Source organism: Hippopotamus amphibius, chromosome 11 (assembly GCF_030028045.1).
Source record: "Hippopotamus amphibius kiboko isolate mHipAmp2 chromosome 11, mHipAmp2.hap2, whole genome shotgun sequence".
Classification (NCBI taxonomy): domain Eukaryota; kingdom Metazoa; phylum Chordata; class Mammalia; order Artiodactyla; family Hippopotamidae; genus Hippopotamus; species Hippopotamus amphibius.
The window spans coordinates 22038452-22064402 of NC_080196.1; the positions used below are offsets into that span (position 1 = coordinate 22038452).

The 25951-nt window shown below is 37.9% G+C and overlaps 1 protein-coding gene and 5 non-coding genes across 6 annotated transcripts; 3 read left to right on the top strand and 3 right to left on the bottom strand.

Moving 5' to 3' along the window:
• Nucleotides 1–887: 887 nt before the first annotated feature.
• TRNAA-AGC (transfer RNA alanine (anticodon AGC)) lies at nt 888–959 on the top strand. Its single transcript has one exon. It is a non-coding gene; the product is annotated as a tRNA-Ala (tRNA).
• A 4377-nt stretch (nt 960–5336) lies between these two features.
• On the bottom strand, nt 5337–5408 carry TRNAA-UGC (transfer RNA alanine (anticodon UGC)). The gene has a single exon. It is a non-coding gene; the product is annotated as a tRNA-Ala (tRNA).
• A 3702-nt stretch (nt 5409–9110) lies between these two features.
• TRNAA-UGC (transfer RNA alanine (anticodon UGC)) lies at nt 9111–9182 on the top strand. Its single transcript has one exon. It is a non-coding gene; the product is annotated as a tRNA-Ala (tRNA).
• A 2196-nt stretch (nt 9183–11378) lies between these two features.
• Nucleotides 11379–11534, top strand: LOC130831746 (60S ribosomal protein L39-like). The gene has a single exon (XM_057700103.1). It carries the CDS (start codon nt 11379–11381, stop codon nt 11532–11534), a length of 156 nt encoding a protein of 51 aa, XP_057556086.1.
• A 3425-nt stretch (nt 11535–14959) lies between these two features.
• Nucleotides 14960–15033, bottom strand: TRNAT-CGU (transfer RNA threonine (anticodon CGU)). Its single transcript has one exon. It is a non-coding gene; the product is annotated as a tRNA-Thr (tRNA).
• Nucleotides 15034–22315: 7282 nt separating this feature from the next.
• On the bottom strand, nt 22316–22387 carry TRNAA-AGC (transfer RNA alanine (anticodon AGC)). Its single transcript has one exon. It is a non-coding gene; the product is annotated as a tRNA-Ala (tRNA).
• Between the last annotated feature and the right edge of the window lie 3564 nt (nt 22388–25951).

Below are 25951 nucleotides of genomic sequence, written 5' to 3' on the forward strand. Positions count from 1 at the left end.
TTTCAGAGGGAAAAAAAGAGAGACTGCGCTGGACTTGCCTGAGGAATCAATGGCTGTGAACTGGGGCCGGGCCGGCTCTTTAAAATATAGGAAGCTTCCCCCCTTCTCAAGCCATCCGAGGTACTAATAATTCCTCATAGCTCCCTGGTTCCCAAAGGATTGGTCACGGAGAAACAGAAGCCAGTCCTGCCTTGCCTGCTCACCGTTTATCTAAGTAACATCCCAGCCTAGCCCAGCCCACCCTCGACCAGCTCCGCAAAGCAAGGGGAAGCCAGGGTTTTGCCGGAGGTAAGTGCTGCTCAGTTGGACGATCTGGGAGCCTACGTGATTCCTGTCACCCAGGCTCATGCTTCCAATTTGTCCTAAGTGATCGGTCCAGGACATTGTGAGCTCGCTGGGATGCTCCCTGCCATCACCAAGAAACACTCAGTGGATTTTTTTTTTTTTTTTTTTGGCTTCCGGAAATGGAGATGATTTGAGGGTCTTTGTTCCAAGGGAGGTGGTGCTGGCCGCGGGAACTGGTGCTCTGCAGGCGCGAATCCGCTTTGAGTCCACCTCTGCTCCCTGCCCAACGCCACCTCCTCAGCGGGTACCCCGGCTGCCCAGCTACCTGCTTCGGCCTCCTGAAGCCTTACAGGTGCAAAGGGCAGGAATGAGGGCTGGAGAGAGTGAGAGACAACAGATTGTAGAGACAACGGATTGTCTCTTTTCAGCCTCCTTCTTTTGGAGTCTCATTCTGTTGCTTTCTTATGAGGCCGCTGTTCAGTCTGTTTCGCAGATGGAGAATTTTGCATTCACGTTTCCTCCGCAATTTACTAAATCTTTGAGAAGTAAAGAAATAATGATTATAAATCACGAAAGGAATCCGAAGAAAACCGTTGGCAGTTGGGGGTGTAGCTCAGTGGTAGAGCGCGTGCTTAGCATGTACGAGGTCCCGGGTTCAATCCCCGGCACCTCCACAAGTTTTGAGAGGCTGTATTTGTGGTCTAACTGCTTTTCCTTTCATCTCTCCCTTTAAACCTGGTGTCTTCTTTCATTCAATTTTCTGCCCATCTGTTCTACCGTTGTGGTACCCAGTTTCTGCCCTGAGAGCGCTGCCACCACCAGAAATATCCTAGATCCTACGTGACAAGCGTTTTTGAAATATAATTGGCCTGATTTCTTTGGATTCCAAGTTAAAAACAGAAAAGAAGAAAACAGAAAGAAGACAAAACAAGACAACACAGACTCTCAGTTTCATTCACTTTCTTCTGAATTCTGAAGAGTTCTTAGAGCAAAAAACACACTGGAGGTGGAATAGCAGAAAACTATCTTATTGATCTCTTCCTTATGAGCATCGGACCACCCCATACTTTGTTTCCTTGAATCACCAGATATGGACGCAGTAGGCCCCAGTTATAACCATGCAGTTCTATGCACAGAGAAACAAAAAAGCACTGTCATTGCATGAGGTGCCTTCCAAGCCTAAACTGAATGATACAGATTAAATGATACAGGTCTGCTTCAATGAATCCAGACCACTGCCCCTTTGCTAAGATAACTTATTGGGAGTGTGAGAGATTAAGCATTTAAATATCTCCTGTTCAAGAAAGTGTCAATCAAAATAAATGACATGGGCTCATTCCAGAAATAAATTTGCGTGAACGACCACGTCCACTTCCCCAGCATAGACAAGTATCCCACAATACCATTATGCCTTAGCCAATCTAAAAATCAAGGCTGATTTGCTTAGGTCAAACCTAGTCTGAAATATTGGTTGAATACATAATATGAGAGGGGAAAAAAATCAATTGTCACTTTTAAACATATTGATTTCTAGGAATTAGTTTTTATTCTGGAAAATAATTCTGTACAATATGTATTTTTAGTAAGTTTTTATGATCTGTACCACCTATTTAAGTCACTTTAAGTATATCTGTGGTCTCATAGATTTAACTTTTTCATGACAAGGATATCCACTATCTTTACTATTTTAATGTTGTAATGGAGGTACTAATCAAGGCATTTAGCACAAGAAAGTAATTAAAGGAGTAAGTAGTGGATAGGAAGGGATGAAGCTCACTCTCTATATCTTCGTAGGGTTATATATCTAGAAACCACTTCTCAAAACAGAAAAGCTACTACAAATGGACAATTTAGTAAAGAACCTGACTGCAAAATTAAGACACACACACACACGTCTTCCTATATCCACTCTTTGGAGGTTTTTGGTTATTGATTCATTATTTTGAAAGCTAACAAATGAAGGAAAAGAATCAAGTACTTATACTGCCTCTCTTATATGGAATGTGTGTCAGGATAAATATACAGTTGATGAGGGGAAAATTTTTCTCTATAGAAGAATAACAGCTAATACATGCACTAGGAATGATCAAATAATAGAGTCAACATTTTGCAACTGATATTGCTATAATGCATCCAGGTCACAATCATCAATGGTTGCTACAACCATGAGGTGAAATTGGGTGGGGGAGCTCTAGAATGGATGGAACATGCTGACATACATGAAATCAATGATCAATCTCTCATCACTAAAAGTGAGACTGATACACATCATGTGCCTCTTGACACAGTGAAATAGAACACGCCTGGGACCACCAATGAAATACTTGTGTTAAAGAACTAGTGCTTTATCTAGTCTAATAGGTGGAACCATCTGTTTACAGTAAATATTGGGAATATAGAAATATGTTTAATAACAGCAAAAAAAATGCAATCAGTCAAATCCAGGATGTGAGAAATTCTGCTGGACAAACTGACTCTCAAGAAATAAATGACAGTGGAACTGATACAGATTAAACGACACATAAGAAGAATAATAGACAAATGCAAAGCATTTGGATCCTGACTCAAAGTAATTGGAAAATGAAACAATTGAACACGGACTGAGGATTTGATTATATTAAGAAGTTTTATTATGTTTGCTGGTTGTGATGCTACTGTGACAGTGTTAAAAAGAAAGTGTATAACTATTACTTATACATGGTAAAATATTTATAGTTGAAATTAATATCTGGGATTTGATTTTTATTCCAGGAGGAAAAAAAAAGCACAAAATAGAAAAAAACAGGAACAACAAAATTATGATAAATGCTGAAGTTGGGTGATAGGTACATGGGTATTCATTATAGTATGATTTCTACTTTGTTTTAAAATGTCCAAAATGAAAAAGCTAAAAATTTGATACTTTATATATATAATATGCTTTATATTGTATATTAAATATATTTTAATTTTAATCTTCATCAAAGAATGGTTTCTATTTCTTTTTTAAAAAGATTTTTAATTGAGATATACTTAACATAAAACATGATAGTTTTAGTTGTACATGTTTCTTGAAGATCATTGCAATGTATACAGTTTTCTTTCAGCTTTATTGAGGTATAAATGACAAAACTGATTATATAATTATAAATCATAAAGTTGTAAAATATATTTAAAGTGTAAAACATGATGAAATATATACAATGTAAATCAAAACTACAATGAGATATCACCTCACACCTGTTTGGATGGTTATTACTAAAAAAAAAGTTTTGATGAGGATGTGGAGAAACTGGAACACATGTACACTGTTGGTGAGAATGTAAAATGGTGCAACAGCTATAGAAAGCAGCATTGAAGTTCTTCAAAAAAGTAAAACTAGAACTTGCAAATGACCCTGCAGTCCCACTTCTGGGTCTTTATGCAAAAGAATGAATAGTCAAGAGCCAATAGTCTGTGATAGTCAAATTCATAGAAGCAGAGAATACAATAGTGATTTACAGGGACTGGGGGGTGGAGGAAATGGGGAGTTGTTGTTCAGTGGGTATAAAGTTTCAGTTGTGCTAGATGAATATTCTAGAGATCTGCTGTGCAACACAGTGCTTATAGTTAACAATAAGGTATTGTGCACTTCAAAATTTAAGAGAGTAGATGTCACTCTCTCATACAACAACAACAACAACAACAAGAAAACAAAGGGCCACAAGGAAACTTTGGGAGGTGGTGGATATGTCTGTTCCTTGGTTTGTGGTGACGGTATAACAGATGTTTGCTTATGTCCAAACTCATCAAATGGTACACATTAAATATGTGTATGTCAGTTATATCTCAATAAAAGCGTTGAAAAGAGAAATTTGAGTAATGTCTAAAGATGGCAGGTTTATTATTGATTTGCAGTTGTTCTTTGAATATTCTAGAAGTTATGTCATTGTTGATTTTAAATTTTGCAAATAATTACTCAACTTCTCCCAATCTGTCATTGTATTAGTCAGGGTTCTCCAGAGAAACAAAACCAAACTAATATATACATATATTAGTTTGAAAGTTTAAGAGAGAAAGGGTGATGTAGACTCCAGCCTGAGTCTGAACGCATGACACTAAGAGGTCTAAGGGCAGGAGAAGATTGATGTCCCAGCTCGAACCATCAGGCAACTTTCCTCTCTGCCTTTTTGTTCTATTCTGACCTTCAACATATTGGATGATGCCCACCAACATCAATGAAGGCTACCTGCTTCACTCTATCTTCCAATTCAAATGCTCATCTCTTCTGAAAATAATCAGGCACACCCAGAAATAATGTTTAATCAGATATCTAAGCATCCCATGGCCCAGTCAGGTTGACACATAAAATTAATCACTATAGTCATCAATATGTTAATTTTTGCTAAGGAATTCTTAGTTTTAAGGCATCCTTAGTTTTAAGGTATCCTAATCTTTAACAATCTTCAGTTTCTTTAAAACTAAAGAATGAAATTAAAGAAATATTTAATTTTGATTTATTCAGATCTATCACTCTTTTAACCTTACAGCTGGTGCTTGTTAGAGTCTTATGTCCCAATGCATATAATGGTAATCAAAATTATAGTGGTGATGAAAATTAATTTACTGTGTTCTTAATAGGAAAGAGAAGTTTTGGATTGTTATTATTTCTTATTAAAATTGGGTCACGTCAGTAATCACTATGAAGGAGTGAAATCAAAATATCAGCCATAAAACATAATAATGACTTTATTGCCTACTGATAGGACAATGAGAGTGCAGTAGATGTGGACAGCTAGCTTATGGATGCAGCTACCTTTTGTATGAGAAGCTTTTTTCCTTCAGAACCAGCTCCCGTGTTTGAAAAACTGTTACAACCTCTCTTGAGAATTCATTCTACCTGAGCTAATGTATATTCTATGGTATGTATTATTTAAAAGCAGTTGGTCTTGTTACATTAGTTATAATTCTTAATTAAGTGGGGGACTTGAGCAATGCATTCCTAAAAAGTCAATATACCTAATTTTAGAAGATCCTATTATTTATGTTTTAATACTAACTGTTGAAACACCACTTCTGTACTTTAGGTGAAGTGGAGATGCTGGGGATTGAATCCAGGACCTCATACATGCAAAGCAAGCACTCTACCACTGAGTTACATCCCCACAAGCAGGAACAAGATTTTCTCCTTTGTTGACCAATAGTTCTCACTAAATAGGATGGCTGGTGGCTACAAATTCTGTGGGTTCCTTCAATCTGCATTCATAGAAACATAATCATGTCGACTTAATAAACGCTTATTAAACAATACCATTCATAGATTCCCTATACTTCCTACACTTCCCCTTAATGTCATTCAGCATGGTTTACAAATGTAGATTTATTTGATTAAGTATGTTTCCTTCTCTGGTAAGATAGCTTCAGGAGGGCAGAGACTGTGATTGATTTTTTTCATAACTCTGTGCCAAGCCCTTAGCATAGAGTGTTGCACATAGCGGCCATGCAATAAAGAGCGGTGAGAAATAAATTACAGGTATGTTCTGTTCAGGATATATGTTACAGAACAGAGAATCTTGCAATGAAGTGTGTGTGGGAGAGGAGGATTCACAAATATATAAACAGATAATTTCAGTACAGTGTAAGTCCTCTGTCAAAGATAAGTGTATATAACTACAGCAGCAGACAGAAAGCATACCATTTTCTTGACCAGAAATTGACGACTCCAGGAGTCTTGAAAGACAAGAGTTGGCCAAGTGAATAACGGTCAAGAGTTGCGCTTAAAGACCAATTTGGGCTTGCAGTATGAGTGGCTGTTCTCACATTTCCACCAAAGTTCTGGACGCTGGTGGAGTATGGAAGCCAAAATAAGTACCTTGCAGTGATTTGCTCAGGCTCGTAACAACACCTTGTTGGCCAGTAGGCCTAAGACAGGAGCTGCAGGTCTGAGATGCATTATTTGCTTTTAGTGAATTTACCCTTGGCAAAGATTCACAGAAAAATGAGATCCAGTTCGTCAATGGGTGGGACAGGCCCAGCCTCCTGGTGATACTGTTACAGACAATGGACACGGGTCTGGCATGGTGTATTTGATAACTCTGCTGGAGACAGGATGGGTTAAGGCTACCAATGTTCCACTGTGACTTCCGAGCTCCAGAACTGCCTCTCTCTGCTGCAGACAATCACTGTGCTTGTTTGAGCAAACCGTTGAGTATTTTTCAGAACTGTTCACAGTCCCAGCTGCCAACATCTGTCCTCCTGTTCTTCAGCAGCAAAAGCATAGTTCTTGGTCTCCCCTTTCGGTGGTTTACTTTCAGCATTCAGAACTCATTTTAGGCAGACGAACATTCCTCGCCAGGCCTTGTCTCTGCTTGAAGAGTCAGCTTGGGATGCCCCGTTGACCTTCGGGTGTAGCTCCTAGCATTTGGAGCTAGGTCACATCTCCAAGCTGTGCCCCACCCTGCCTCTCGCCCCTGTTCTTTCCTGCCTTGGCTACTGTGGTGGGCAAGGGCACAATCCCTCACCTCCCACCCCGCCCTTTCCTCTTGTTACAGATTCTTTGGCTTCATCTGGTTTACCTCCTCTTGGAGGCCACTTCTTAACCGTTGGAACAAGCCTCGTTCTGTCACCAGTGGATGTGTTCCCCGGGGGTCTCTGGAGCAATGGAAATCTGGAAAATGCCCAGTGCAGAGATGGTGCCTTACCTCTTCCTCAAATTCCTTTGGGCCCAGCTGTGTTGGAAAGGAAAAGGGAGCATAGGAAAAGCTGTACTTTCCAAGGTCTTGGGAAGGCCCCAAGCAATGTGTTCACCTTGTACATTTGCAAAATTTGCGTCAGTGAGCTTTTACCCTAATCAGGTTTCCATTCCAGAAAAGGAGCCTGATACAGGGGCTGCCACATCCAAAAGAGGCGGCAGGCATGCAGATGATCTACTTCCCACTGGGACAGGTGGTGAGGAGATTGTGTAACTCAGGAACCCTGCCAGGGCCCCAATGTAGAAAGAATGGACATGTTGGTGACTCTTTCTCCAATCCGTGGATAGTGGTGCCAGGCCATTTTTTAGTGGTGGAGTGATTTTTCTGGCGAATTGCAATAACGAACGAGCCTCGGATGTGATAACTATTTTACCATCCCCTAACGGTCGACGCTCCCAAATTCTTAGAGTACCATCCTCCTGAGTTTGATCACTGTTGGGTCTAAATGCCTTTAGGTGTTCAGCCCCGCGGACTGCATTGACCAGCTCAGGAAGTGCTAACCTTTGCACCTTTGAATCCGGTTCGTGACGGGTAGCAGGGATTCCAATTACTCCCCATGAATGAGGAATTCTTTGTAATTTCTGTCATAAACTGAGTGATTTAGACCTTGTCCTTATGCCCGACCTAGTAGCCATTGGATGATTAAGTGAAGTGTTGACGTGGGCAGTTCCTTCCTTCCTCCTTTCCTCACCGTATCTGACTTGGTTTGGTGGTAGAGCTTGTTGTCACGCGTGAAGAATTGGGTTCGATCCTTGGTGTGTCCAGCTGTGTCCCAATGCAAGACAGCCTTTACCTGTAGATTGGCTTTATTTCAGCTTTTTGCTTTTCTTAACCTGTTCTTATTCATCTTTCTCTTTCTCTTTCCTTCTCTTTGTGGCTATATTCGCTAATGTTCAAGGGCTTTCAAACATCAAGAGAAATTTGCTGCTGTTTGTAGTTTAGTGTACAGCTCATTCATTTTTAAAAATTAATACTTCAGGATATTCACATACCATTTTCACAATATATAAAAAACTAAGTAAAAAACTTAGATACCCCTTACACATTTAAATATTTATTTTAACATCCAGCTATAAAAAATTCATGCCTAATATGTTAAATTATTTTATATTTAAATTAAAAAAATTTTTCTCTCATTTTATTACAATGAAGTTTAACAGTACAGAAAAGTCACATGACCTTGGTGGGTCTATTTTATCTTTAAATGTTGAAAACATCTTAGTACTGTTAAAGTAATGTCATATTCATCAATACCTTACACTGGTGGGTCTTGAACTTTAGCATGCATCAAAATCACCTCCAGAGCTTATTAATACAGCCCTGGAGTTGGGCCCATACCCCCAGAGTTTCTGACTCATGGGTCTGTGGTGGAGCCCTAGAATTTATATTCTTAGCAAGATCCCAGGAGATACTTTGGTGCTGGTCCAAAGACCACACTTCGAGAAACACTGCTTCACACTAAAACCTGTTTCTAAAGTGTTATAATCTGAATTTATATTTGAATCTTCAGCATCTCTCTTACACTTTTTATTCAACAGGATATAGGTTTCCTCACCCAGTCTACTGTGTGGGATTATCCTTCTTGGACCAGGCTTATTTACACACATACTGACTGTGAATAATTCCAAGCCTGGAACCTGAGACTGGATGCACCTAGCAGGATGGCTCTCTCCCAGTTCTTTCCCCAGCTGGACTGGGTTCTGTTTACAGTTTGGCCTTGTACTACATCATAAATTTCCCAGTGGTTTGCTGTAGTCGTGTATGGTTTTTTGTTGTTATTGTTGGTGGTGGTGGTTCTTTTGTTTGTTTGCTTGTTTGATTGATTGATTGATGCCAGCTATTCCAAAAGGCTCTTGATCTGAATGAGTTTTTTTCGTGGTCGTATTGGAATAAAAGCCAGTTTTACAACTGCTTGTTCTGAACTGGGCCTGGTCAGGTTCAAGAGGATCTGAAGGCTTTAGTGACATTGATTTACATAACACATCTTCTTTCTGACATTCAAAGCCTCTTAAATTTATACAGTTCTTGCACAACAAAATAAAATACATTTTAGGGGAAAATTGACCATATATTCATAAAGAAAAGTATTTGGGGCCAGAGATACTGTGTAGGGTTGGGGATGTAGCTCAGTGGTAGAGCGCGTGCTTTGCATGCATGAGGTCCTGGGTTCGATCCCCAGCGTCTCCAGTTTCTTAATTGCCCCATCCAGCGGCGTTTTTAAATGTTGGAATGTGATAAGCAGATACAGCTGGCTTTGAGCACATATGAGTATTTCTGAGCAATAAAGTTTAAACAACACGCTGCTGAAAAAAATTTACCTTGCTTCTATTGCCAAGGCCCTATCAGACTCTGATCCTCTAACCCTCCTCTAAAAGAGGTGAGAAATGGGAGGGGTGATAGAGGAGATTAAGCTGAGACAACGGATAGGTTGGTTTCTACTCCTGCCCTTTTTCCTCCCCCCCAACAACTCTTGGACCTTTGTCACAAGTGCTTCTATCTTTTACTAGGTCATAAACAAATATTTTATTTCTCATTCCTTCTATTTTAGAAGTGATCACATTTGAAGTCAACTGCTGAATAGAAAGTACACTACTGGTATAAACGGGTAAAATTATGACTAATTTCTAACAAATTGGCTGCCAGAAGCTAAGAATATGACTACGAGAAATGAAAGGCAAAGAACAGTCTTCAGGTAAGAGGAAAGACTTGGTTAGAAATGTATACAAAGAGGGGGAAGAATTTCTACTAGCTTTTCCTTCGTTCTTTTTGTAAAGGAGAAAAAGCTGCTGCTATCAATTGTCTTCAAGGATATAGGCTAAGAAACAATGTTCTCTAAAAACATAGGCTGAGAAAATTTGGTCTCGGAAATCGTATCAGTAACAGTGGAACATCCCACTATTACCTGAGCCATATGGCTCAAAATACTTTGGCCTTGACAAAAACTTTGACTATGACTTTGACATAGAAACTCAGATTTGATTTCCAGCAATTTCCAGAGTTTCAGTAAGGGTTTTCAGAAACATCTTTTAATATTTATCTTAACACTGTAGTTTTAAGAAAGCAGGATATGATTCCAATTCTCAAGCAATACCTGATGCAGCCACTTTATACACAGTCCTGCATTGCTTTGATTCTCTAAAATGCTGCTTCATTTAAGTTAAATTAAATTAAACTAAACTCCACCCCACCCACCAAATTCTATAATAACTCTATCTCTTGCTTTGTTTGGTGAAAGCCTGTACTTCTATTTGCAATTCTCTCTTGCTTGAGCAAGGATTAAATTAGCCTTTTACATGTTAAGATTGAACAATTGTGATTTATTTAACATTTGAATATAGAAGCTAAAAGTAGATATTGTGAGGTTACAAAATTAGGAAACAGAAGCTGGTCTTTCAATAAAATAAAATTACAATTAAAGTTCTTGAACTTAGCATAGGGAAGGTCTACTTAAGACACACAAAGAAAATACTACATAGATAAAAATATTGGTTCACTTGCCTAGGTCAAATTTAACATGATTTTTTGACAAACTGATAAACCAGGATCAACTGTTTATATGAGCTACATATGAGGAAAATTATTTATTAAAAATAAATAAGAAGCTTCTACACATTAATTTCCAAAGGAAACCAATTAAAAATAAATAAAATACTTTATTCTTTCTTATCTAACCAATAATTTGGATGAAGGTGGAACTTATGTAAGGCAACCTTGATTATTGAATATATATTAACGCACAATTAAATACGTAATTGGGTGTGTGTGGTATCTGTGTTTCAATTTAAAATGAACTGTGAGTGCCATTTATTTTGGCTTAAGATATTTTGAACAAGAGAATTTAATGTCTTGTCTGAAATTCTCCCCTTAGCCAATGGGCACTCGCTTTGAATTCAGTCTGATAAATTACAGTAGCATTATAGCTTTATACTTCAAGTTAGAAAGAAAGAATGGAAAGAAGGAAGGAAGGAAGGAGGGAAAGAAGGAAGGAAGAAATTTCATGTTGTGTGTTTGCCAAAATAAAATTTTAAAAAGTTTAAAAGACATTATAGGGAAAATTAGTAAAGTCTGAATAAGGCCTGTATATTACAGTATGATATCAATGTTAACTTATGATTTTGGTACTGTGAATATATAATACTATTATTAGGAAACATACACTGAAATATGTAGAGGTAAAGGATCCTCACGTCTGCAATTTACTCTCAATGATTATATATATGTGTGTGTATATATACATATATAATAAACGAGATAAAATATTCATATTTGGGAAATTTGAGTGATGATAAATAGGAATTCTTTGTCCTGTTCTTGCAACTTTTCTGTAAAAATAAAATTATTTTAAAAGTAATAGTTAAGGCAAGGTTGAGTTAGCTCCTCAGCATGTTTTCTCACAAGACTTTCAGGATCAAGCAATTCCTGGCCAAAAAACAAAAGCAAAATCGTCCCATTCCCCAATGGATTCGAATGAAAACTGGCAATAAAATCAGGTACAACTCCAAGAGAATACATTGGAGAAGAATCAAGCTGGGTCTGTAAGGAGCCTCGCAAATGAAGTGGCACACATTTCTGCTGTGTCGAGTTCGCTTGCTTCTTACCATATCAGAACGTCACTAACGGGTTATTGTCTGGAAATGAGAAAAATGGGATGTTACCTCTTTTCTTGGTGTGTTGGCACCAATGCTCACTGTCAGGCCTGCTAATAAATGATACCTATTGTTGCAAACAAAAAAAAAAAAAAAAAAGAAATAGTTAAAAGGAAAAGATAAGAATAAAAAATAAGTTAGGATAGTCAAATCTCTCAACAGAAGCCCATGTTTGTTTTTTTGTTTTTGTTTTTTTTTATTGGAATATAATTGCTTTACACTCTTGTACCAGCTTTTGAGGTACACCAAGGTCAATCATCTGTATTTATACACATATCCCCATATTCCCTCCCTCCCTCGACTCCCCCCCACCCTCCCCGTCCCGGCCCTCTAAGGCATCATCCATCATCGAGTTGATCTCCCTTTGTTATACAGCAACTTCCCACTGGCTATCTATTTTACGGTTGGTGGTATATATATGTCTATGCTACTCTCTCACTTCGTTTCAGCTTCCCCTTCACCCCCGCCCCTCCAAACCTCGAGTTCTCCAGTCCATTCTCTGCATCTGCATCCTTATTCTTGTCTCGTCACTGAGTTCATCAGTACCTCTTTTTTTTTTTTATTTTAGATTTTGTATATATGAGTTAGCATACAGTATTTGTTTTTCTCTTTCTGGCTTACCTCACTCTGACAGACTCTAGGTCTATCCACCTCATTACATATAGCTCCATCTCATTCCTTTTTACAGCTGAGTAATATTCCATTGTATATATATGCCACATCTTCTTTATCCATTCATTTGTTGATGGGCATTTAGGCTGCTTCCATGTCCTGGCTATTGTAAATAGTGCTGCAATGAACATTGTGGTACATGTTTCTTTTTGGATGATGGTTTTCTCTGGGTATATGCCCAGTAGTGGGATTACTGGATCATATGGTAGTTCTATTTTTAGTTTTTGAAGGAACCTCCAAACTGTTTTCCATAGTGGCTGTACCAACTTACATTCCCACCAACAGTGCAGGAGAGTTCCCTTTTCTCCACACCCTCTCCAACATTTGTTGTTTCTAGATTTTGTGATGATGGCCATTCTGACCCACATTTGTTTAATGGCAGATCCAGGACATGGATAGATATTTTGTCACCTAAAACTCCATGCTCCTTTCCCTTCTGTGCATGGTCAGTCACTTTATTGCCAGCCTTTTCTCTGCATTTATATATACACAGATTTGGGGTTTTACACTAACAATTTGGTCCATTGAATGAGCAGTGCTTTCTTTAGAGGGAAGAAAGCATCTCTGAATTGAAATGAGAGCCACTTCACTTTTTAATCTATGCCCAAGTGCAGAAACATAGAAGTTTTCTGTCGAGTTTACACTGTAAGGAGACCAATTCAATTCTTTGCTAACTATGAGGAGATTGCAAAATTCCATTAAGCCTCCTTAGGTAACTCCTCTTGGGGTTAAAAAAAATCTTAGAAGACTTGACTTCCAATTTCTCTTACTTTGGTAGTTAGGAACTTCCAATAAGAAACAGAATGGAGAGTTAAATTTTCCAAAGAGGACTCCCAGTTAGCACAAATACCTTCTCACTGAAGCACTTGTGAATTCATCATCATTGGGTGCAGAGAGGAAAAGGATAGGCTTATGTCCTATTGATCTAAAATTAAAGAAGAGGAATGGATGCATTTACTTTATTTCTGCCCAAGTTTTACTCTACCAATGTCTTGGGAAAAAAAAGTCACTTGTGAGCCATGCCTCCCTTGGAGTTGAAGAAATAGGCTCTTTCTCATTTGAGGGGATTTTCTCCCTAAAACTCGATGCCAGTTCTCCTTTATTATTTTTCACATTTACGCTTTCTGCCCCTCTGGTTAAGTTGCTTAAAATCTACTCTTTTTCATTTTAAATCTATTTTCCAAAAAGAAAACCATATGCTCTGCCTCTCTTTCCTACATAATTCTTCCCCCTTTTTTGCAGTTCAAGTCTCTCCCTCTCTGACCCCCCTGATGAAACAAAATTTCTCCTATATGTTCTCCTAAGTTTCAGTCATTCTTTTTTTTGTAGTATTTATCATTGTCATGATATTATATTTCTCTTTGTGATTGTGTAATTGATTTCTGTCTCCTCCTCCCTTCCCACTAAGCTCTTATCTCCTTGGAGGTGGAGACCAGAATTGTTCAGCTCACCCTTCCACATGCTGAATGAGTAGGCATACAATACCTAATTTTTTAGGTATGAGGAGATGGATGAATGTTTCATAGCTATCAGCTAAAATAGATAAAGGTAGATCTTCTGCTGCTTGGGGCCAACTGTAAGACTTGTTTGTCTACATAGATTTTCTTTCAGAACTCACTGCAGTGATCTCACATCCAGAAATATAACTTCTTGAAACTCATATGCTCGTCCAGAGTCATGACGCTGATGACCAGATGTTTGCCTCTAATGGCCCAATTTTAGTCAGCCTAGGAGGGGGAATAATAGTCCCATAAAAATCAACATCAAGAAGTAAAATATGCCCCTATAAGAGTTTATGTTTCCTCAAAGCCCATTTATGCTTTACTCTGTTGGTTTATGAAAGTCAAGGATTTTTTTCAGTGGTTCATGGACACCTAAGTGCTTAAGGGGGTCAGTGAATGCCTTCAAAGAATATACAAAATTTATTCATACATCTGTTAGAGCATTTTTTGGTCGTGGTCATTGGCAAGTTTTCATCAGAGAATCTAATGAGTTTATGTGCCATGCAGTTTTAAGAACTATTATTCTAAACCATATTGGATACTGTTTGATTTTATAAATAAGAGTATTTGACATTTTAAACCATGACTTTGAACTAGAAAATATTAGGTTTAGACCCTAGTGTGATCATTTATTTACGAGCTGTGATTTGAGCAAGTTACTTCATTTCTCTCCAATTCTCAGTTTTCTCATCTGTAAAATATACATAATAATGCTTACTTTCATGATTGTTTTTAGGGACTTGGTATATGAGAAAATACACAGAAATGCAACATAGTAGGTATTTGATAAATTGCAGCCATTTTTCATCTATGTGTAACTTAGATAAGATTGCTTGGAGTTTGAGAAACCAACAGAATGTATTTTTAAATGCTTTGAATTGAAAAATTTCCACTTTTATCCTGGAAATTCATACTTGATCTTGAATACCTAAGTAGTTAATTTCCAGCACAGTATAACCATATGATAAGACCATCAGTAGCGAGCTTGAGGGTCATCGAGGATGCAGGTGTAATAAGAAGAGGTTGTAGAGATAAAAAGCTCCAATCAGTGGATTTGATAGTGTGATTAAAGAAGGTATCAGACTAAAATTTTGAATACTGTTGCTAAATCTAAGGACTCAAGTTTAGAAAAAGAAGATTTCATAGGCCCCGCTGGGATTCGAACCCAGGATCTCCTGTTTACGAGACAGGCGCTTTAGCCAACTAAGCCACAGAGCCAGCTACGTGATGTCTGCGGCTTCCTTTCTGATGAAATCGTACTCAATTAGGTGAAAAGCTGTGTTAATTAAGTGCTGCTCACTTCCTTTTTCAATAAGTAGACCTTGCAGAACAGACAGACCCGTGATGGAGACTCCTGGAACTTGAGACTCCCATCAAGCGTAACAAAACGCGTACACGCACTCACACCATAACAGAGAAAATGTACTTACAACAACCATGGAATGGGAAAGAGTGGATACGAACCGAGTGTTCATTGTGGAGGAAGGGGCTTCTCTGAATGAGGACAGAGAAGTTCTTATATTCCATCAGATTGTAGTAATTTAGAATCCTCAAGTAAGTGGATATTCTAAAAGTAGACTGAAAGGATTTTCTAGCAAAATAAGTCAGCTAGAACTTCAGACAAATTAATGGCATTCCTGGTTGTTAGAAGACAGCACACTTGTGTACTGAAAAACAAGCAAGACTGAAACAAACAACCCAAAACTCCAAACACATTCAGACTCTGCTAACAGCTGTCAGCTTGAGGAGACGGTCAACAAGGAGGCGACTCTGTCAGAGTTCACTTAACGGTTTTATGATTCAAATCCCAGGAGCCTTTGCCTACCCGATGCTGGGAAATGATCTCTGTACCTGCAGCTCTTAGGAAGGTGCAGAGATGGAAACCACAACTCTCTTGGCTCTGGGAGGCGTCGCAGATCGAGAAATCGCTCCTTCTCTATACTGCCTTCTGCATGTTGGTTCTCCAAAAGGATGTTCTTTAGTCTTTTCCTCATTGACCCTCAACTTGTAGAAGCTAAACAAACATTAACTGATTGTACAATTACGAAATTAAGGATCCATTCCTAAACTGTTAAAACTTGCATCCTGGTTTTCTGCCTTTAATTGGAATAAGGCTGGTGCTGAAAGGGAGTGAGTTCATCAGATTAGCAGATGCCACCGCACATCGACCCATCTTCTGCCGCCTGGTTAAAATATGAAACGGGAAGACTCCAAAATTCTTTATTTAACCAAGTGAAGGCTGAAAGGAGCTCTGGGCCTGATAAGACCTTTGAATGCCAAAGTCTTTTTTAATTCCTTTCTTGAGTCAAATGATCTGGCACTGCCATTTTTCTATCCCATTCAGGATGTTTTTATAGTGAATATAAACTTATTTTCTTGCTAACCAGGATAGTCACTTTTTAACTTAATCTATACTAACAAACTTCTATGATAAGGATTACAGTACTACTCCATTTACAGTTGTATATTTACTGAGTTTGGAAAACAACTCCCTCAAAATAATAATGGGCAAGGAATTGTGGTGTTTCTGAATTCTATTTAGCTAAATTGTTTATGATCGGGACTGTATAAATTTCAGTTACAAGTTGGGTGACAGCATTTTTGGCAAAGTATTGTTTAAGTATTGTCTAATAAGAGTGATATTACTGAGTACGTACTATGTATCAGGTGATGAAATGAATTCTATGGATACAACTAGGTACAAAATGGTCACAGATGATAGAAAATAAAACAAGAAATTTTAATAAAAATTGAATATGATAATAAAAGAAACAGGGTCATAGATGAGCACCTAACAAGGGCTAGTAATATTCTGTACTATGATCACTGCCCAGTTTAATATATTTTTGATGATTTCTCTTTAATATATTTGATTTTTTGGTAGAAAAAGTATAATATTATATTATATATATAGTGTATATATATATACTATATATATATATATATAGTGCATAGCTGTACTTGTAGTACTTGGAAACATCTTTAAAACTTTCAAGTTAATCCCAGGTATTTAAACAAGATAGGAATCTCTGCCAAGCTGGAATAAAATAAATCTGACCAAGGTCCAATAGTAGGAAGGTCTGCAAGGTACTTGGAATAAAATTATCATGAGAGTAGAATGAGGCAGAATCAGTGGAACCTATTCCAATGAGGTCCTCCCGGAAATAGCCTTGCACTCAGGCAAGCAATATGCGTGAGAATTGAAAGAGCAAATAACATATGAGACCCCAGGCCAACTTGATGCAGAAGTGTTTGATTAATATTAGACCCAAAATAACTAGATGAGGGATATTAATATGGATACTGGAACAGGGGATTTTTCATAATTGCAATGATTTCTCATTACCCTCAGTGAAGGCTTCCCAGGTTGAGAATAGGATGATTCAACATAATACTAGCTAGTAGATGCTATCAGTTGAATTTTGTCCCCCTAAAAATTCATGTGTTGAAGTCTTAATCCCCACTACTTCAGAATGTGACTGTATCAAGAAAAAGGGTCATTAGTAATGTAATTAGTTAAGACAAAGTCATCCTGGAGAAGGGCAGGCCTCTCTGTTACAATATGACTGGTGTTCTTGTAAATGGGAGAAATTTGGAGACAGACACACACGTGTGAACATGAAAGCAGAGATTGGGAGGATACACCTATAAACCAAGGAATATCAAATATAGCCAGCTAGGGGAGCGGCATAAACAGATTCTCCCCCATAATCCTCAGAAGGAACAACCCTGCCAACACATTGATTTTGGATTTTTAGCCTCCAAAATCATGAGATCATAAATTTGTATGGTTTAAGCCATGTAGTTTGCATTATTTTGTTACAGATGTCCAAGGCATCATCCTCTGAGAATGAGCTAACTTTTTTTCTAAATTTTGCCCAAACTTAACTGAAAACAATTTATTTAAAAAGGGAAGAGAACTATAGTCAATTTCCTATGGTAAACCATAATGGAAAAGAACATATATAAAAAGAATGTGTATATATCTATATCTATATCTATATAGATATCTGAATCACTTTGCTATACAGCAGTAATTAACAAAACATTGTAAATCAACCATACTTCAATAAAAAACAACATCAAAAGGGAAGTAATAAATAAGGGGTGATGGGAGGTGTGAGAGGCTCATGTACCCTAACTAGAAAGCTGAACAAAAATTACTATAATTTTTTTATAGATATACATACATGCAGTAAAAGATTAAAAATGCAGATTGGAAGGATGCTAATGGACCTCAGGATGGTGGTTACTTTTATGGAGAGAAGAAGGGGAATGGAAAGTGAGGGATGATGCTTCAACCATACTTCTAAATTATTTCCTTGGGAGAGGGGAACATGGATAAAGGGTACATGACATCGGTTATAACACTCTCTGTATTTATGCTTTAATATTTCATAATTAGTTTCAAGTTCAATAAAAGAAAATATATTTGCATAAACTTTCACATTATCATATTAGAAAAATAACAGAAAAGGAAAAGTAAAGATTAGTGCACTTGAAAAGCCTCAAGTATTCACATATTTGCTTTACATGTAGTAGAGCCTCTTCCCTTAATCAGATATTGCTGGAATTTCTATACTTTCTAGAAAATAACAAAGGGCAGAGACATAGTCTTTGTCATTAAGTAGCTAAAATGTCAGTCGACAAAACAAAATGTATCTATGGGTAATGATACTGTAGCTTTACCTAGAACACAGGGAAGTAGACTTTCCCTGCAACATAGTGACATAAGTAAAGGCAAGCCTTCCAACATTTTATGTCAAACATACCAAAAAGATAGTACAAGGGGAAAAAATAAAAGCAATGACTTGGAATAGCAATCTAAATTTTCCTCATTTTTGTGAACCAACCATTCAAAATAAGTTTGGATTCACTTTAAAAGAAAACTTTGGTGGAAAAAAATAGGACCCTTTAAGGATTAAGCACAGGAAGTTCTATGTGAGCATATTAGCTCTCCCCAGTATAATTTTTTTCTGTCTCTTCAGTTTATTTTAATTTTTAACTTTTATTAGTGAATAATTTATTTAGAATACCAAAAAAAAAATGTGAATATTGCATGCTTATACATCTAGCACATTTGTTACTTTGTTCATTACTAGAAAGTTAATTCTTTTGTTGCTATTTGGTAGCAACTGTGAACTGGTTATTCCAACCCCCTTATCCAACCCTCCTCTCCTTTGATTACCTCACACTATATGAATTGAAAAATGATCATCAGATCGCCTTCACTGAATGTTTGAAGTCTCCCAGATTTGCCACATTTTCCTGAGGTCCTGTTGTCTAGAATACACTCTGGTTATAAATATCTTTGTGAGGAGAAGTGCTTTAATTGGCTTCTTTCCCCTGATCTGGTTTGTTCTCTCTTTGGATCTGAAGGGCGAATATAGACAAGAAAGAAAAGAGATTAGCTTTCTTTACTACTTACAAACCAGGACATGTTTTATTTCAAATTACTCAGAGATCATTAGTCACAATTTAAGATTAAACCGTGCAAGGATTGCCCTCTACTACAATGTAGGTCTGCTGGATCTCATTTCTCCTTGAAATGAAAAGAATAAGGTGTATTCTTCACTAAATGACCTTGGTTCACATCTACTTTTCTCTAGCCACAAGACTTTGTAGAAACTACTAAATGGAGTACAACTCAGGGTAGGCTCAGAGGAATTTCACTGCTGGTAAATAGAAGTGTTTTTAGCCTTTTTCTTCAATGATAATGTATAAAGATCATAAAACAGAAGACTTTCCCCCAGCCCTCTGCTCTCTATAGTCTTAGAAAATAACTCCTTTTCTTTCTATGTTTGCTCCTCTTAGTATTTTTTTAAATTTTTTTTTTTTGGGGGGGGGGAGTATACAAAATATGAGATCTAGTTTTAAATAGCTATCTCTTGAAATATTGTTAAAAACATTATTACTTTCCTCTTAGACACCCAGAGTCATATGATAAATTAAAATACGCCTTCCCTTATGAAGTCTTAGCCCCAAGTTATCAATATCAACTCCCCTTTTTCATGTGGTAATTTTATTTCAGAAAGCATAGGTCTTCCCTTGCTTTACGTCTACATCAGAGCCATCTCAAACCACTGATAGATACTGCCAAATTTAAATTTGGGGGAGGAAAGTTTAGAGTATATTTGTTTTGTCCTGGAAGGCCCTGAATTATTATGGTGCACTTTCTTCCCAGCTTTGAAAACACAGGGATCTCAGGAAGTAGCCGTTCTTATTTCATAATCCTTGAACAACTGTGGGTGGGGGGGGGGAGGGAGGGAGAGAGAAAGGAAGGGATCAATGAAGGAAGAAAGGAAGGAAGGAAGAGAGGTGCTTCTCTCTACTTAGCAGAACAGAGTGTGAAATTGTTATATCGATCACCCCATCTGCCCCAGACTTGGCCAGTCTGGGGACTGCTCCTGTATCTATGACTACCTCAGTCACCAGTGGTGTCTCTAGATAAGCTTAGACTGAGAAAGGGATAAGCTTGCAGGTATACTTCTCTTATGCCTCCTCCTACCTTTGTGGATATTTGGAGATAATTTAAATAGAGACGAGTTGTTCTCAACATTAACTGCATATTCAAATCACCTAGGGAGCTTATTAAAATGCTGGTGTCCATGCCTCGCTCCAGACAAACTAGAATTTCTCAGAGTGGGATCCAGGCATCAGAAAATTTTAGAGCTCTCCAGGTGATTCCAATGTGCAGCCAAGTTGGAGAACCACTGCTTCAGCTTTAAAGAAATTTGTGGGCTCAGGGAAATTGTATCAATTTTTATCTTTCCTTATCCCTCTCATCACCTAGTACACACTTCACGTACCTGATAAAATACTTTAGTTAGGACACTCTTCTTGAACTGCACCTAAAACTTTTTTATTTGGTTAAATGAAGAAGGGTCCTTTCATGTGGTTTGGGATAGAGAAATCTTAAAAACAATCTTTGACCTAGTTGATCATAGTCTGGTGACCTGAAGTAACAACAAAAGCAGGTGGTAAGTAATAATTACAACTCAAAAGTGATTCCTAGGTAGGACTGTTGGTACCTCACAACTGCTAGCCTTGACTGTGGGTAATATGGCACATTGAAAATGGGAGGAACAAAAAAGGATAAAGTCTGTGAACTATTTCCTTATTGACTGCTCAGCTGGTAGATGCTATGGCTACTATTTTAAGTTTGTTCAAAGTGTTGTAATATCTTTAGAGCTACAAGTTAAAGTATTGTATGTAGGTCTGTAATAAATATAGACAAGAGCATTTGTTCAATACATGACAGCACAGGATGGTTTAGCTAATAGAATGCAAGCTTCAGGGCACCACACTTTCAAAGGCTCATTTTAAGACCCATACTTTAATTTTGTGGTTTTTCTTAAATAGTCAAGAGGCACAAGCACTAGATCCACCCATGCATGACAGACCAAATCATTAAGAGTCTGACATAAAGGATGGTAGTCATAATTATTTTTTTTTTTAACACTGTGCTCTTGTACCTCTAACAATTTGGTTCATTCCATCCCCTAAGGTGCAGGAGTCCTTAACCACAGCCAGGCAAAGATGCCTGGAGCTGTTGGAGGCCTTGCTGAGAAACAAACAAAACCACAGAAAACTGTTTTCTAAATTTCCTTCACTTGCTAATGTGACAAGGTGTCACAAATTGGAAGTTGAGACAAAAACACCCAGATACAAGAAATGCTGCATTCCAAAGGGGAATAGCCCTTCAACAAAACACAAAGGAGCTAGCCAAAGAAAGTTCTTACCCACATGAATGGTGTAAAAGGGCTAGATTTAGAAAGAGAAGTGGATTTTTTGAGAGAATTAAAGTCAGTACCTTTAGAATCAGTGAGGCAAATTTAGAGATTACAAAAGAGATCATCAGTACAGAAGGAATCAAATCCACAGCGATGTGAACGCTGCGAGCTTACTGGCAAAACTCACAGAGGGGAAACACGTCTGCGTCAAAATGCTTCTATTTCACTCCTTTGTATTCCGATTTCTGAGAGAACTGCTACGTTTTGAGAAACGAAATTTACTCAATACTTTCGCAGCCTCCGGCCTGGGAAGAGTGTATTTTCTTTCTAGAGAGCTTCCGGGGAAATCCATCTTTCTTATTGAGCCTCAAAGTATGAAACCTGAGACAGGAGCTCAGCGTACCGTCCCATCCCCCATCCAAAACCCCAGCAACAAAATTAAGTGAAAATACTAATTCGTTCGCAAATCTTCTAATTTAGAGTTTACATGAATAACTGTCTTTTTTTTTCTTTCTTTTCTTTTTTTCATGGAACAAGGACTAAAGTCACTCTTGATTTCACTTTGTGGAAGACCATCTCTAATCCCTGCTGAGGATGGAAAGCAATAGAATTTTAAAATGGAAAGGTTACTAGCATAATTGGGGCAAATAGTACCTGGAGGCAAGATGGTTAATCTTCAGAGTCTACAGGAATGGGCTGTGACGGAAACGCTGAAGAGAGACTTTTCCCGAGCTGGAAAAAAGAGAAAGAAAACAAAAACAAAAGGTTGGAGATGCTGGGGATCGAACCCGGGACCTCATGCACGCTAAGCATGCGCTCTACCACTGAGCTACATCCCCACTACATACAAAAAGGGTTTTCTAAACTATCTTCATGAAATAGAACAAATTTACATTTTGAAACAAAATTATTTTGTTCTTTTCTAAACGATACAAGTCTCACTTCTATTTTATAGAACCCTATTACCAAGGAATTCTGATTAACCTGTATCTTGCAGGCATTCGGTGACTGAATCAGAATACACTGAGCTCGGAAATCTGAGTAGGAAACAGTCTCCCAGACCCTCCTTTTCTGAGTGCTTTTCTCTTTTGTCAAAAGATATGTGGGACAAAGGAAAATTCCTTACAGGAAAGATTAAAAAAAAAATACTTTGCCAATGACTGTTTATAATTATGAAACCTACCAAACTATCCCCAATTTCCCTCCCCAATTCTGCACCCTATTCTCGGACTCCAGTAGCCGCTATGCAACTATTCTTAGAAAACAAAGAGCCAATGAAGGTATTTCTGTTAGAAAAATAAATTCCTTCCACTCTTATCATGGGCGGGGGGGGGGGGGGGGGGGCGCTAAAGGGTAAAGTTGTTGGATTGCTTCCTGAGGCCTTCGGATCCTCATTTTATCCAAAGAATACAAATCAAATCCAAGGAATACGAATCCTCGGATCTTGCTCTGATTCCTTGGAAAGAAAAGCCAGGACGTAAGAAACGTGTTACTTCTAAGATTGAGGCAAAACTTCTTCCGTGGTGCTTTATTTTCTGTAGAGGGAGTGGTTCTTTAGAATTCAGACCACTCTCTCAATAAGGCATGCAGATCAAGAAGGTTTTATCCCTTGCCTAGTTCTCAGAAGTCCCCGGATACGGTAAGCCTGTGAGCAAATCTAAAAGAATGAATAAGAATGTCAAATAGAAATGAAAGGAAAGCTGAGGATACAACATGCATACAGGCGTCGAAGTGTATGTAGTTCAAAACAGTTGGAGTGGGAAGAGCAAGGTGGAGATGAAGGCAGAGAAATCAGCTTGACAAGATGGCACAAGCATTTCTCATCCTTTCACCTTGCTAAGAGAACCAAAATTTTACTCACGTAGCAGAGATGATGGTCCCATACAGTTTGCATAAACCATGAGTTATCTAAAATAATTATGGTATTTCCACTTCCTTTTGCTAGGGATTGTTTTAAAGGTAGATCCGTGACCCTCTGGTGCATGAGATACACTAACCAGTCAGCCTAAAATCTTTGGATTTTTTTCAGGATAAAAAGAGAAACAGGAGAGGAGAGCCACACGTCTTAGTTTAGCATTGCAATTTGATTTTCAAGGAATATGGTTTCTGTAACAGTCTGCAAGCTTGAGAGAAAGAGATGAAAATTGTATATTTTTGGAAATAATGATTACTCCCTTAAGAGAAATGTAAAAAAGTCTTGCTGTGAATATTAGTTATCTATTACTGAATAATACCTCAAAATTCACAGGGTAAAAAAAATTAATGTTTATTATCTCAGCTTCTGTGGTCAGGAACTCCGGTGTGGTTTGCCTGGGTAATTTTGGCCCCAGGTGTCTCTTGAAGTTGAACTCTGATTGTCTGCTGTGCATGCAGTGCTCTGGAGACTGAGCTGTGTCTGGGGGATCTGCTTGCAAGATGGCTCATTCACACGGAAATAGGAAGCCTCAGCTACCCTCATATGTAACGGTGACTGACTCAAGTGAGAGAAGACTGCACAAGGTTGTAATTAAAAGGATGTAAGGATTATAGGGGGCCTTCTTGAAGGTTAGCCAAGACACTGTGTTATCCTTAATTGTATATTAGTACTTATTACAATACCTAGTGTAAGTACATATTTGAATCATTTTTAAAAAAGTAAATGAGTGGATGGATTGAGAGATAGATGCTTGCATAAATGAATAAACAGGAGTATTATCAGTGACTACTTAGGAGTTTTTAAAAGTGAGAAATCATGAAATTTGGCTTTAATCCTTTCAGTTCCATTCAAAGAAAAGAAAAATGTATAAAAATGCATAAATTATCAAAACTAACATAAAAAGTTATAGAAAATCTGATTCAATATATAGTCATTTTAAAAACTGAATGGGGAATTTAAACAATTCCCATAAAATTTAATTTCCAGTCTGAGACAAATTTACTGGCATGTTTTATGAAATTTTAAAGGAAACAGTAACCTCTGTGTCATACAAAATATTCCAAAACACAGGGAAACTATAAATATTTTAGGAGATTAGTATAATATTCATACCAAAACCCAGTGGAGAAAATACAAGAAGGAAAAATTATAGGACCATTTCACTACAGAGGTAAAAATGTATTAAAAAACTAGCAAACTGACTTCCAGTTTCTGGTTCCGTGTATAAGGTGCTTGAAAGTCACCACTTCATTCTATCAAGAAGGAAAAAGCAGAACAGACTGAAAAGTCAACACCTTCTTGAATCTATAAGAGAGGTGCAGACGCAGGGCAAATGGCTGTCCCCAAGATTGGCGAGATAGACGTATGAATAAAGGGAGTGATGACTTACCTGAGCAGTGACTCACAAGTGGAAACCACAGGAAGAACCAAAACCTGAATTGTTATTGATGAATTGCTTGAGAATCCATGTAGGCAAGTCGTGTGTGTGTGTGCGCGCGCATGTGTGTGTGCACATGTGTGTGTGTGAAGATTTTTTTATTAGTTATTTATTTTATACATATGGGTGTGTATATGTCAACCTCAATCTCCCAATTCATCCCACCATCCCGTAGACAAGTCTGATAGTTAAAAACTCCAGGGACACTGAATCATGGCCCAGGCAGATTGGGGGTGGGGTCCCCACACTTTTGCAAGTTTTACCCCTAGGAATTTGACCAGATCCTCACTTTAAATATGTGAATATTGGGGGGGAATTCCTTCATGCTTCCAGCAGAGCGGGGAGAAGAGGAACCACGTTGAAACATGCCAGAGTCCTCTTATTTTTAAACAAGGCCTGCCTTCTGAAGAATCTATTTAACCAGACCCTAACCTGCTGGGGTTCTATCAGAGCCTGGCCTGGAGGAAGGGAAATACTCAATTCCAGCTGGCTCTAGACTTTCACATGAGAGAGAGAAAAACCCAACTCCAGCATACACTAGCTGTATTGTCCCACCTAAGCTGGGGCAGTGGAGGGTTACAATTGAGAAATAGTTGAGAAGTTCACAACCCAGAGGTATAAGGTTATCAAAAGACTGAGACCTAATCATAGAACTATAGAAAGCTTCTCCTCCCCCAACACCTCACCACCACATCACTCAAGTCCTATTTATCCTTTTATCAAGTATACCATGTCAGGATATCCAGAAAAAATTACGAAGCACGTCAAAAAGCAAAAAACAATTTGAAGAGACAGAGCAAGAGGAGGACCAGACATGGCAGAGATGTTACAATTATCAGACCAGGAATTTAAAACAACTAAGATTAATATGCTACGGGATCTAATGAATATAGACGATAATATGCAAAAACAGATAGGTAATGTAAGTAGAAAGATGAAAATCCTAAGACAAAACAAAACAAAACAACAACAACAGAACAAAAAGAAGTGTGCAAGATTAAAAACATAGTAACACACAGGAAGAATGCCTTTGATGGGCTTGTTAGTGGA